Source organism: Columba livia, chromosome 17 (genome assembly GCF_036013475.1).
Source record: "Columba livia isolate bColLiv1 breed racing homer chromosome 17, bColLiv1.pat.W.v2, whole genome shotgun sequence".
In the NCBI taxonomy this organism is placed as follows: Eukaryota; Metazoa; Chordata; class Aves; order Columbiformes; family Columbidae; genus Columba; species Columba livia.
In genome coordinates this window covers 2988372-3002245 of record NC_088618.1, presented here as the reverse complement: position 1 = coordinate 3002245, position 13874 = coordinate 2988372, and the positions used below count along the sequence as shown (strand labels likewise).

Below are 13874 nucleotides of genomic sequence, written 5' to 3'. Positions count from 1 at the left end.
TGTTACTTATTGTCAGAAAGGAATTACGTTGCACATGTGTAACAAACCATTGCATTTTAAAAATGGAACCATAAAAAAGCTGCTGTAATTTAAAAGCAGCCAATTTACTCGGAGTACAGTTTGCAGCTCTGTCACTTGCTAATCAGTCTGTTAAACATAATAGCCATTCTTGTCTGGAGGCAGTTAATCATGTTGTGAATGCACTTATCAGCACATATTAGAAATACAATACAAGACTTTCCCACAGAGGAATGGATGCAATTACTGCAATCAGTATACATTTAGCTACTGTCTTATACCATGTTTTTCTTTTGATTTCTTTTTTCTTTCCCCTTTATAGTAGTCCAGCAGTGACAGATTTTCTCTTAGAAAAAATATAAAGGACATACTTGAAACTGTTGTTAAACTCAACAGAGATGCTCAATGCAACCTGTTGATCAGGCTGGTTGAACCCTTCCTGGACCACAGAGATGCTCAATGCAACTTGTTGATCAGGCTGGTTGAACCCTTCCTGGACCAAAGAGATGCTCAATGCAACTTGTTGATCGGGCTGGTCAAACCCTTCCTGGACCACAGAGATGCTCAATGCAACTTGTTGATCGGGCTGGTCAAACCCTTCCTGGACCACAGAGATGCTCAATGCAACTTGTTGATCGGGCTGGTCAAACCCTTCCTGGACCACAGAGATGCTCAATGCAACCTGTTGATCGTGCCGGTCAAACCCTTCCTGGACCCAGCAGTGCTGGAGCATTTTCAGTGATGGGCTGGGGATGTGTCTGTGGAAGTGGCTGGTTCTGGAGGGCTAAACTTGCTGTATTCTTATCATTCTAATTAGACTAAAGGAGCTCAGCATATGGATTAATTATTTTTTTTTTTTCTGTGCTTCTCTACATTTAAATGAATGGCAAGGAGGGATCTCAAAGTTTTTGAAAGGGAATATTGAGGAAGCATGAAAGATAATTGCTCCCAGCATGACTACCCACCAGCAATGGGTGTAAATACAGCTGTCTCAAAGAAAGCCAGGACTTGACAAAATCTAAGGATTTCAGCTAAACAATTTTCCATGCAATGTCCTTGCATGGGGAGGAAGGGAGTTGGGAGCGGGCAGGAGGAGGGAAGGGATTATGAAATCCTGAAAAGATTTGGAAAAGACAGGAATAGGAGGAGGATGGGTTTGTAAATTCTGCTTTATATTCACCCTTAACATTAGGGGTATTTTATGTAGCTCAGCGTGATTCGCAGTGCTTGCAGGACCCTGACTTCTTTTTCTAGAAATCCTTCAACCTGACTCTTGGTTCCACATGAGAGCTGGTATTTTTGCTTCGGTGATGTTTTTAATTGTAACGACGGAAATGAAAAAAGGCAAAACGATCCCCAAATTGTGTGACTGTTACAGAATGGTTTGGGTTGGAAGGGACCCTAAAGACCATCTTGTCCACCCCCCTGCCGAGTGGATGAGACACCCCCTCTCCCCTGCCCATTTCTAATTATTCCTTTTCAGGACCTAAATGAATTAACCTCACTTATTACTCACTTGAGTCTGAACTCATTTATTCATGGTATGACCTTAGCTCTGAGCAATATCCCAGCAGCCCCCGATTAGCTGTCACTGCATTTGAATTCATCATGTGTTGGGAAATCATTGTCTTGCAAGTGTGACGAAGCAGTGATTACCCTTTGAAAAGGTGACCTGGAGAAATTACGTGGTGACATTTGTGTTGCCCCTACTTTCATGCCCATTATAAAGTAATTGTGGAATGATTTTTGAAAAGAGAAATATGAAATCCACCCCTCTGCTTTTTGTGATTTGGAATTATCTTTGCGTTCTTTGGATTCATTTTTAGCATGAAAATAGGCTTTTAATGGAGTGACTTACGTTAGCACTACTTGTTTCTCTCTTGCTTTCAGTTTTGTTGTGAAAATCAGAACTTTAAGCTGATCTCAACTAGCAAAGGGTGGAAGTGCATAAATTACTGCAGATGGCTCTTCTCGTTCATATGCGGAATGCAGCTCCTGCTCCTCCCTGTGTTTGCTCAGCTGGATGAACTCATCTTGTTTATTAATTAAAACAGGGGAAACTGATGTTTACATGCCAGTTTCACTTTCACGGTTTTCCTGTCTGGTCAGTGGGTATCAATGGTGAGAGGAAAAGCTTAGCTTAAAAAAAAAACAAACCCTAATGATCAGCCTGTAAATGAAACAATTTGATGTGCATCGTGTGTCTCTCAGGGAAGTGGGGGAGAGGAGTCCCATTTGTGTTAATGTTAATGGCTACACTGATCCGTGCCTCCCCTTCCTCCCGACCGTGGCCATTTAGCTCTTACCCGAAGTGTGAATTAGCCACAGGACACCCTGCACATTATCTCTCCATCTAAGAGTACATTAGGTTCAAAGAAAGCTTTGTCTAATTCATTAGGTGCTTAATCTTATTTAAATCTGAAGACAATGTAGGAGGAAGAAAATAATTCTTGCCCATGTTCCTGTTTTGATCTCTTCTTTAATTATTTCATGCAGGTGGTATCAGAGCAGCTTCTACAGCAGACCCGAGTTCTGTGCACCCTTAGCAAGCTATAGCAACAAAAAAAAACCCACTGGTTTTTAATTTCCCATTGTCCTTGTGAGCTGCTTGATGCTCTGTTATTTATTTGCTTACACTGTCTGTCCGTTAAGCAAAGGATTAAGTTCAAGAGGTGTTGAGTTAGGCTTTTTACATCCTCTAGAGGAGAGCACCATTTGTCACTGTTTTCATGTATCCTCCAGCACACTGGGTGTATTCGTGTCACAGTCTGCAGCTTGTCTCCCCTTTCCTCTCATTCACAAATTCAGTGCATGGGGCGTTTCCATCTTTAGGTTCCCTGGGTTGATGTTTGTCCCAAGGAGATCCAGCTCTCAGCCTCAGTTGTAATTCTGAAGTCGAAACAGCCACTGGCTCACTGGTAACTTTCTCCTAGGTCTAGTTGTGTTTTTCTTTGCTGATGCACTTGCTGTATACAAAGGAGTCTGATCACTTAATGCTGATGTCAGCCACATAAAATCAGAAGGTTTTCAAAATGCCAAGGAAACATGTTTGGAAATATGGTTTGAGTCATTACGGTGCATCCCGGTCACCTTCCCGAGCTCTTATCTCTACGCAGGAGGATGAGGAAGCTGCACACTTGTAAATATAAAATTCAGGAATCTTACATAATCGTGTGAGTTCAGGACCTGCCAGGCAGAGTCACCCTTCCTGAGACCCACAGTAAATTTGGAAGAGTGTAGAGGTAAATTAAACCGCTGCACCTCTTCCATTTCATAGTTGGTAAGGGAAGAGCGAGAGTGAATGAAGCATCTTCAGCTGCACTGAGCTGGCAGCACATAATCTACTGCAGGGACAGTGGAGGAGCTGAATTGAAGAGTGGCCTTTTTCTTCTGCTTAATTACCTGCAGGAATCTCATTTCTTTGGCTGTTCGGTGGTGGCGTCATAGACAGACCCGAGTCTGTCCCATTGCATCGCGCTGTGTCACCATGGATTTCCAGCAGGGACCTTACAGGGTGTGTTCCTTGTCTCTACCACGGAGTGTCTGGGTGCCCCTGACCACCCACTCTGTTTTCTTTGAGGTCAAGTGAAATGTTTGCTGTGTGGACTCCATGAGCAGCTTGGCTGAAGATCCCCAAGCCTTGGGTTACTGAGCTGCAGCACAGGCCATGGTAACAAAGTGCCTTTCAGACTTGTATTCTTGTTCTGTTAAAGCCTGTGGAGGGTCTTTGTCTGCAAGTTCCTGCGTTGCAAACAAGTTCTTATATCACTGAATCTATTATCTTGAATTTTTAGTCATTGGTTCTTTAGAAATCCATCTCTCTTTAGAATATATTTCAGCTGCTTGCACAGCAATGTTGAAAATACACCGTGTGATTATGGTATGTAAATATGTAAGAATTTCTGGATAGTTAAATTATAAGCACCATTTGCGCTGTTGATATTTATTAACTGGTTAGGATTCAGCATCAATCTTTCATCATAAAATCATTCTTATTTTTTAAACAACAATAGCTCCTTCTATATTTGCGTCCATCATCAGCTAAACTCTGGCCTTAACTTCTTACTGAGTGTGTTTGTTATATTCCCCAGTAAGACGCTTTCTCCTGGCAGAGGAGCTTTATTTTAAGAAATACACAGCACAGCAATACAGAGATTCTAAATAGTAGTCAGAAAAAATATTCCAGTGCAGTCAAAATGGTTTTTAAACCCCAAAAGAGTGCCTGCTGTTTCAGAAGGGGACGGTCATGATGGAGTAAATGGAGTCCCAGTGCCCAACAACACGTTACCAATGGAGTGCACCAATTACACCCATACCGAATTTGGCCCTAAACATCCTGTTTTGTTACAGGCTAACTAAAATAGTATCTAAGGGCTCTTTTACCGGCAGAATTTCTGTACACTGTCACAAGAGTGGAAGCAAATAAAAATAATTGAAGCAATTGTCTCAGTTGTCTCCAGGGTTGTCATGATGGTGTTGATAAAATCAAATAAAGTGGAAGTTATTGCAAATTGTTAGTGAGCAGCACAGTTGTGAATTGGCAGTGGAAGAAGCTGAAGAGCTTAAAAGGTTCGCTCATTATCTAGATTTATTGTTTTCAGTTGTGGGAAAATGTTGGCTAAGCAAAATAACATGAGTAATATCTGGTCCTCGTGCTGTGTTTTGAACAAAAATATTTTCTTCTTGTTTTTATGGCCTTTACTGGATTATTAAAAACTGCTGTGTCGATCCATACGTTCTTAACAGATTTAGCAGCTTGGTTTTATCCTCTGTAGCCATTTATTTTGCCCATGCATGATTTTTTATGGTAGTGAAAGAAAAACAGGATCAAGCACCAAGAAATGCTTTGAAAAAGCCGGTTGTTGGTGTATGTCTGGACAACAGAGCAAGTTCTCTGTTAGACAAGAGCACACCATAAATTGTGATTTTGAAATACATCATGATAGGAGACCAAGCAAACTCTTTCCGTCCCTGCTGATTTACTTGCAACCTGCCATCCATCCTGGCTTGTTCAGTGTTGAGAACTTCTCCCTGCGCTGCTGTGCCCTGGAGGAATGGTGAGCAGGGCTTTTCCAAGTGTTCATTCCTGCCCTGCACCCCAACTGCCCCGTTCCCCTCCGTCCTTCCTTGGAGGAGCAGTGTGAGGAGGCTGCTTCCAAGTGTGTCCATACAGCCTAACAAAAAGGATAAATGCTGGGAGAGAAGGGGCTAGGCTAGCACGTTTTAATATCCATTATCATCACCAAGTCATACTCTATATGTAACACAAGGTGTAGCCGTTTCACCCCGTAAGTTGTTCTCAGGTAGGATGTGAGGTTGAGGATGCTGGAGCTGCTAGAAGATCTCCTGGGTTCGAAGGCGTCAGCTGCCGCCTGTTCCCGTTACCCACGTTCAGAGGGGCAGCGCTCTGCATGCTCACAGAATGCACATCTTCATCGTTCAGAAACTGGACACTGCTCCATTAGTAGGTGTTTGCTCTCATTTCCTTCCTCTTGGGCTGCTGGGATCTTAATTTCCTTGGGGGGGAGAAGGTCAGGACCTCTAATCTGGATCTTTTCCCCCAGAGGTCCTGGCCGTCTGCTGCTTCATTTGACTGCAGCAGGAAATTAAGGTCTTGAGCATTTCCAATCCGTCGTTGAAAAGCCTCCTCTTGTAAGTGTTTGCTCTTCAGTAAACCGTGCTTGTGAAATTAATCCTCTTGAGATCAAAGGAGTGAGACCTGTATTACTGAAATATTTTATAAACTAATGCACCTTGCTTATATAATCCTGTTCTCATTTAATTTGGTGACAATTTGTCAGGGAGAGTAAGAATTGACCATTATTAACCTTGAAAAAATTCTCAAGCAACATGATACTAGACATTTTATTATTTTCAATTACCTAGTGCCTGCTCCATTTGTTTACCCCGCTGTGGGCCTCATAAACAGATTGCCATTTACTGAAAACATTATTTTATGAATGAATGAACCTCAGGATTTCCTGTAATAGCCACTGCACTAATAGAAGGGTCTGACTTGTATCAGCCAAAGGGTTGGAGAACCGGCGGTGGGAGCCAGGGAAGTCTCAGTGCCCGGTGGCACATCCAGCCGTGTGCATTGCAAAGTGTCCTGCGCCCTCATCCGTCACTGTGACACTCCGCACATCTCATTCCCCCTACAAACACACAGGGCAGGCTCCTCAGTTATATAAATCAATCTCAATAGCTAATAATAGGTGTTTGTTTACTTAAGGTAACTACTATGTAGACTGTCACTGCCATCGTAACATCAATCACTGTGTATCATTTCAGTACTTAATTCAATAATGCCATGTTTTGTTTAGGCAAAAATTAGGAATAATGAAATTCAGTAGTATTTCAATGCCAGGTCATTTTGTAGAATGTACTGAAACCTTGACCATTAGATCTATGGTGGACCTTCAAAGTAATCCATTATTTTGTGAAAAAAAGCCTATGCAGTTCCATATAAATACTTAATACGGGAATAAACGTAGGAAAACAAAACCTGATATTGGATTAAAAAAAAAAAAAAATTAAAATATATATACATTTCCTACTGTTTGCTTACAAGCAGCTTCAGGAAGAAAATCAATCAGAATGGCTGTAACAAGGTAACATGACAGACAGCCCTCCAGCAGCAGTCGGCATCTTTACAAAGCATCTGAATGCAGAGATCTCGAGGTTTTGGGGGTTCTTCTGGCACCTGGCAGAGGCAGTGCTGTCAAAGTACTCCAGTGGGATTATAAAGGACCGTTTGAAGGAGAGGGCCTGCTGACTGGAGTTTGCAAGGGGAGAGAAATCCAAGCCCGTGGTTTCTCTTTCTCCTCCCACCAGAAAGAAAACTGTGTAATGAACATCTCACGTCTGAAACACTGGGCTGGATTCATCAAAGGGAGTCAGTAATTACCAAATTGAGAGAATCATGAAGCGCTTTTCTAAATTTGAAAGGCTCATCAAGAATAGATCAGGAGCAGGCAAAATTAATAGTTATGAACTCATTTCCATAGAAATGGACTTATTAGCAAGCATGCCAGCTGCCTAAAATTATAAGGTCTTTTCCTTGTGCTTGCAGGAAATAATCTTTTTTTATAAAAGTAATTTTGACTTTTTATTTTTTATTGCTTCTCCAAACTGGGGTTTGGCAAAATCCTTCTAAACCCAGAAAAGACTTCACTGGACAATAGACATACTTAACTGAAAAGAGAAGAAAGATGTGGAAAGAAGGGATGTCTAGTCCTTGGATTCCATTAGGCTCTTCCCAATCATGCAAGCTTATTTAAGAGAAAAATTGAACAAGTCTCAAGAAAAAGCTGAAAAATCTTTACAGGCAAAAGTTTGGTTTAGCGGGATTTAATGGCTGAGAACAGCATTCGTTACAGTCGTTGTTTCTGGTAGTGGATTTTCGCACTGGAAGCGTTTTGTCTTCACCAGGCGGTCGCGGATCGACAGTGACTACAAAGACCAGCACGCTGGTCACCGGCTGCAAATCACACTAAAAGCTGCTGGTTTGCCTTGGCAGGCTGGAACGGTCCTTTAAAAGGGTTGGAGTGTAATGCTGCACAGCCAGGAGAGAAATTTCCACACAGGTGTTGCGATGCGGATCTATCAGCTAATGGAGCTGGCATAAGTAAACGCTAACCTTTAAGGTCGTGATTATGGTTTAATTTATCTCTGGTTTTACTTTAGCAATCTCCATCAATTTCAGTGGGGAAAGGCAGTGGTCTGCTGCACAGTGTGATAGCGGATGGTTAATAAATGGCAAGAATTATGAATATAGTACTAATCGTTCCGCTAGGAAAGAAGCCCTTGTAGGATAAGAGATGTGGCGGCCAGTAGGAAGGCACTAGTCTGAGCAAGAAAGAAATTCAGCTTTTGGGTTTTGTCGTGGGTTCATTATAGCTGTAACCTGAGAAGAGACTTAGAACAGAGAGGGTGGATTAGTCCCTGGGGTACTGTGTCCCGGATACTGTAACACTTGGCAAAGAAAGGAGACTATAATTTTAGAGAAGATTCACTGACCTGCTGTTCTGAAGGTAACTGGAAACCTGCTGGTGAATAAAGAGTCCGGAAAGTCGCATACTGGTTTTCTGAACCTATACAATCAGTGGAGAAACTCGTGAAAGACGGTTGACATAGTAAGTCTATCTCTTTCACCAGAAGTCCAAGTGAGAAGAAGTGAATCCTTCTTTAATCAATATGTCATGCTACATGATTTGCTCCTGAGACAAAGCAGAAAAATATATGACAAGCTATGTTGTTTTTCCAGGTGATGATAAGGATTCTCCTTGGAACCAGGACCTAGGACGTCCTGGGAGACCTGGGAAGTCAGCTTTGCTTTAGTTCGTGTGTTAATATTAGTTAGACCTGAGCAGGGTTTATCTATGTGACTTGCTGCTCTTTTCTAGATGCACAGAGACTCATTTCTAACCCAGCAGTGCATAACCATGTCTGCCTTTAAATGAAACTTATGTCTTTTATAGCTACACAGCCGTGCTAAGGATGCAGTGAAGGTCTTTGCATGTTTACAGGCACAGCAGTCATTTTACTCCCTGACAATCATTTCAGCTTCCTATACAGGCGAGGCAAGTGAGATTTGAGTCCCAGTCTGTCTTAAAAATATAAACCCACTATTATGGTTATTTTTTGGATGCGTAAAAAGAAAAACAGGAAAGGAAGAATTGAAAGCATGATGGACCGAGCTCAGAGAAGTGCCGGTCAGTGAGACCCGTGGAATGGATTGGTGAAGCTAAAGCAAAATAAACCCCTATGTAGTGGAATGCTCCATCGTTGGTGCTCACAGTGGTTATGTTTTTAACAGAAATGGTTTAATTACATCCCTAGCATTGTGTAATAATATTTGTCTTCAAAGGCTTTTACTGATTGTCTAGCTGGCCACCCAAAAGGTGCCTTAATAGCTTCTGGTTTTGTCTGGAGGTGGATATTATCCTCTGTCAGCATGGAAAATATTTATCCTTCAGGCACCGAAGCATATGTTAGTGGTGTTTGTTGTCAGAAAGAAAACATGAAAATCAATAATTCCTGTTCAGATTTTTTTCCTTTACAATGTGCCTTCAAAACCATATGGCAAGAGCAGATTCTGCCTCAGCGCAGCTGGGCAGAGGCAAAGGCTGGTTGAAGGCTTTCTTGTTTGTAGCGGCAGGAGGAAACTTTCTGTGCATACAGGTCTTGGGGTCGCTGCTTCAGGGTAAGGGCACATGAATAATGTGCCACGGGGCAGGATAGAGGGTGAAGTTACAGAGTGGTGGTCACCGAGGGACACGTGGACAGGACACAGCCCTAGGTCTGGAACCAGCCATTTCGTTCTCACAGTAAGAGCACGTTCGAGTCATTACAGAGTGACCTAACATGCTGTAAATTCATATTTTACCCTGGTTTATGAGAACATACTCTGGAACTTCAGTAGTATTGATAACGTTGGTTGTCTCTTCATTGGAAATCTTGGTGTTTGTTTCTTCTCTATAACACGAAGATCTGTCTTTCTAACCTGAGGATTAACTATTAGTACATAGGACTGGACCAGAGGAGAGTGCGACGTCGTCTTCTTAATAAAAGAAGCAGAAGTCATTTTTAAATACAGTTCTTAATGCTACGAATTTACATCCATTTCTTTACCTTTAAACTTTAATTTCCCAATGAGACATACACAATGAATGCCATTTAATTACAAGTCTGCACCACTGGCGAGAAGAATGTTTTCATGAATTGAAAATAAAGATAATCTAGCCCCCATTTTTTGTCACATGTAATTTCTGCAAATCCATTTTTTTCACTGAGATAAAAACAAGTTTGGGTTTGAAAGACTGTTTTTTTCCCCTCTCCACAAGAGCTCATTTTTGATAGAGCATGAGGAATGGCCAAGTGTTCTATTGTTTCGGAGCATCGGTGTTTGCAGCAACAAAATTATAATAATGTGATATTAAATAATTGAGCAACATCTGCGCAATGCGGTTCCCGGGGTTTGGGGCTTATTCTGTAAGTTCATTGTGATTATGGAGAGTGAATACCTGAGTTTAATGGAAAAAATGTGTGCATTTCACGAAACTAAAAGATACAGTGTCACCTTATCTATGAAGTGTAGCTGTTTCCCAGTATGTAGGTTGATTTAGGTTTCTGTCAGTGTCCGCAAGTTGAATTTAATGGTAAATCTTGCGGTGAATAGTAAAGAATCAAAACACAGTTTGTTATTAACACCCTCCTGATGTTGTGGGCAATTTTTCTTCTTAATTTTGTTTTTCAGAGCAAACATGTCTTCCTCCGAGGTCCTGCAGATGGACTTTGAGATCGACAACAGCAGCAGCCCGGCAGGGGCCCAGCAGATCACCTGGCAGGTGGAATACCCGCGGGACGACTCCCTGAGCGAGCTGGTGGTCTCCGAGATCTTCGTCAGCCGAACGATGTTTGTGGGAATTGTTCCTCTTGCGATGGTAAGAACTTGCCGCTGCTTCTGTTTGCTAAATGTTTCCGTCGATTCTCGTTAGTATTCAAGGGAATGTGAGCCGTTTTATTAGATGGAACTTCCTATGCACCTGCTGCAAGTGATTGAAATGCAAAAATGCATTTCAATAATATTTTATTTACCTGATACGCCCAAATGGCTCCTTGGAAACCATTTGAGTCTTTTGTGAAAATCCTTTCCCGTTTGTGGATTATTGGCTTGGTACATGGTAATAGCTCCTTTGGAGCCATTGTCTTCTGGTGTATTAATGCGACTGCCATGCATGTGCTCTAAGGGTAAATGTTGCAATTAGTTGGGACATTTTCAATGAAATAAATTAGCATGCATGTGTGGGAAACTCCATTGCTAAACCAAACAACTGGACCGTTTGCTGCTTTGTTTTTCCCCAAAGAGCCACACAGTCTAGTGAGCTGCAAAGTGTCAGTTTAATAAAAGGTCCGTCTTGAGTTGTAGAGAAAGGACAAAATAGTTTCAGAAGGTGTAGGTGTCAGCCATATTTTCCAGGCAGGGTTCAAGGTGTACGTGTGCAGAAAGCTTGAAGCTGATGGGTTATTTAAAAAACGCAATCTCCATCTAAAATTGAATGTACCTTTTTGAGGAGGGAACCTGTGTTGGGGCCTGATGGACTTTTTAGTGCCAGGGCTTAAAGCTTACACATGACCAGTGATTTCAATGGTGTAAAACTAGAGAAACAACCAGAGAACCTGGATGTTACACCAGTAGAATTTTCTCCTAGTGCTTTTTTTGAAGCATGTGGGAGTTGAAACGAAACTCTAATTGTGTGTGGATGCAATGTTACCAAGTAATAATGGCGAATCCGATATAATAATGGCAGAATGCGGTTTGTGAACAGTCTTGCACGTGGCATTGCTGGTTTCAGACGGACAGCATGGAGTTTGTGCCATGCAGAGCACCACAGATTTAAAGGAAAAGCGAATCCGACCCCAAAGCCCAATGTGAATGTTGGATCAGAGCTTTGCCCAGGTTGCGCTTCATCTCTTTACAGTTATGGCAGATGTTGGCGCTTGCTGTCTGTAAATGTCCTTGGACAAAATCTGAGGCTGAACCTGAATTCCAAGTGGAGCTAATCTGGTCTCTGACACTTGGTGATGCACTAAAGCAAAAAGCTTCTTTTGTGAATTTATGACTTTAATCCTTAAATGGGGATCTCATGTGGGCTATTACTTTGCTTGTGAGCATCCTTGACTGGCTCGGCCCAAGGCTGATGGGGGAATTGACAACAGCAATGGCAGGAACAACAGCTTGGATTTGCGTTTCTTTCCCTTATGTTTGCCAGTTTGCAGCGCTGCTTCATTTAACAGTCAGTAACCGGAGCAGGTTCCAGCACTGCATTGCCAAAATGGAAGCAGATAGCACTGCTCTGTGCATCACCGTGTTGTTCAGAGAAACACGTTCTGTTTCCAGAGTTCCCTACTGAAGTAAATGCGTTTTAATGTTCATTCCTCTCGAGATTTGCCTGGCTTGTTGGTAAGGCAGTTTCCCTCTGAGTGCAGGTGGTATCTGCAAAGGAAGTTTTGTCATCTCCTGGATCTTGGTCCCGGAGAAGAGCACCATGGAAAGGTCCAGAAAACAGTGTTTCCGTGCCTTTGGGTTGCACTGAACATAAATCACTTGCTATTCCTTTGTGGTGTATCCACTGTTTCACTGTAAGCATCGAATGTTTGTAGATGAAAACATAGAGTTCCAAGCAAAATATTTAGTCCTGGATTTGTGAGAGTGAACATTTTGATGGGATTACCAAAACCTCCTGGTGGTTCAGTGGTAATGGTACCAGTATTTATCAAAGAAGCGCAGCTCAGTGTCACGAAGAGGAAAGACTTCTTTCCAGTAAGAGGACTGAGGCGGGTTCAGTCAGAGCTTACTGGAGGAGAATTCCCTGTGAAATCCTGCAAAACAAAAAGGAACTTTAACAAGTGGATCTCTCTGTAGGCCACATTGGTTCTTTTAACATAAAGACATCCTCTTCCAGATGGCTTGGAATATCGCTCTTGCGTTGCTGGAGTTAGTCACGAGTTTATCTTTGTTTTCCATGCTACATTCTCAAATAAACAGGAGAGAATGGAAAGATCCTGCAGATAATTTAATTTATCATTGCATTGTGTTGACTCTGGAGAATAGCGGTCGGGATATTTTTCTCATTACTAGCTTGCCTTTTTTTAGATAAAGATATGGTAGACTGCACGGTAACATTTGAATAATAGCCTGATGAAAAGAGCTGATTTTTTGCTTTAGTGAGTTTATGAAGCCCTTAACATCAAATCTCATGTTTTTAACATTTATATTTGGTAGCAAGCTTGAAAGTTGTTTTTTTTTCTTTTGGGTTTTTCTAAGTGAAGATACAGCTGATTTTTACACATTAGGTAGCAAACAATCACTCCTTATTAACAGACAATCTTACTGTAATGAATTGATAGAGCAGATTATTTCTGGCTAGTCCTTTGGTGTCAAATCAGCAGCACATTACTAAGCTCTGGTTTGCAATGCACAGAAGGCAGTGGGAGAGCCCACAGGTGAAGTCCTGGCCAGGGCAGCAGCTCCTGCTGTGGGTTCATCCAACATAGCTTAGTGAAAACCGGAATGATAAACTGCGATGCCTACATGCTGGGATTAAAAAGGAACAGAGGTTTTTAAGCCTTGAGAGGGACATTGGGCAGACTTGTTAGCTTGTGAGAAAAGTAGAAATACTTGGTGTAGCATAACCAACTGTTCTTGCTCCTGTATGGTAACTGTAGAAATACTGTGGGTTTTTGGGGGTTTGTATATCTTTTAGAAGAGGACTAAAATATATTCTTGGAATGTTATGGATTCTTCCCAAACTATCAATTTTATTTTGAATGATCCTCCATGTAATAAATCTCAATGTTATTTATCGCCAAAATCAGTGCATTCAATATACGTGAGTAAATAAAACATTTGCACTAACGAGAGAAAATATCCCAAAGTTTCATATGGAGAGATGCTTTCCGCACCATCTGACGGTCCTCCCCGAATCCTTGCGCTCCCTCTAATCAAAACATCCAGTTTAACAACAGCGCAGGGCCGGACAGTTGGGATTTCCGAGGGAGCTCCATCCCGATGGAAGCATCACCATCCGATAATTTGGGATTTGCTTTCTGCAAGTCATATCTCTGCTTCTGGGTGAGCAACGTAACCTCGGTGCACAGTGGGAAAGCACAGACAAGATGCATTGAATGCAGACCATTGCAAAAAAACCCCAGAAACAAAACAAAACCGTCAACAAAAGAAGCCCCTATTTTGTGTTTACTCCCAACACGACCTCATTAACTCTTAGCAGGTGCCCAGAGCACCAGCTCAGACCCAGCTCAGGGTGCACGGCGCTGGTTGTCTCCCTGGCACG

The 13874-nt window shown here is 42.0% G+C and overlaps 1 protein-coding gene across 2 annotated transcripts in view; it reads left to right on the top strand.

Annotated features, from left to right (window-relative positions):
• The window catches only part of LOC102090998 (transmembrane protein 132B), a 222948-nt gene that overhangs the window by 145812 nt on the left and 63262 nt on the right, over positions 1-13874 (top strand). For both annotated transcript variants that reach the window (XM_065033355.1, XM_065033356.1), the window contains one exon: positions 10277-10463. In XM_065033355.1, coding sequence (XP_064889427.1) covers positions 10277-10463 — 187 coding nt within the window. The remainder of the gene's footprint in view (positions 1-10276; positions 10464-13874) is intronic.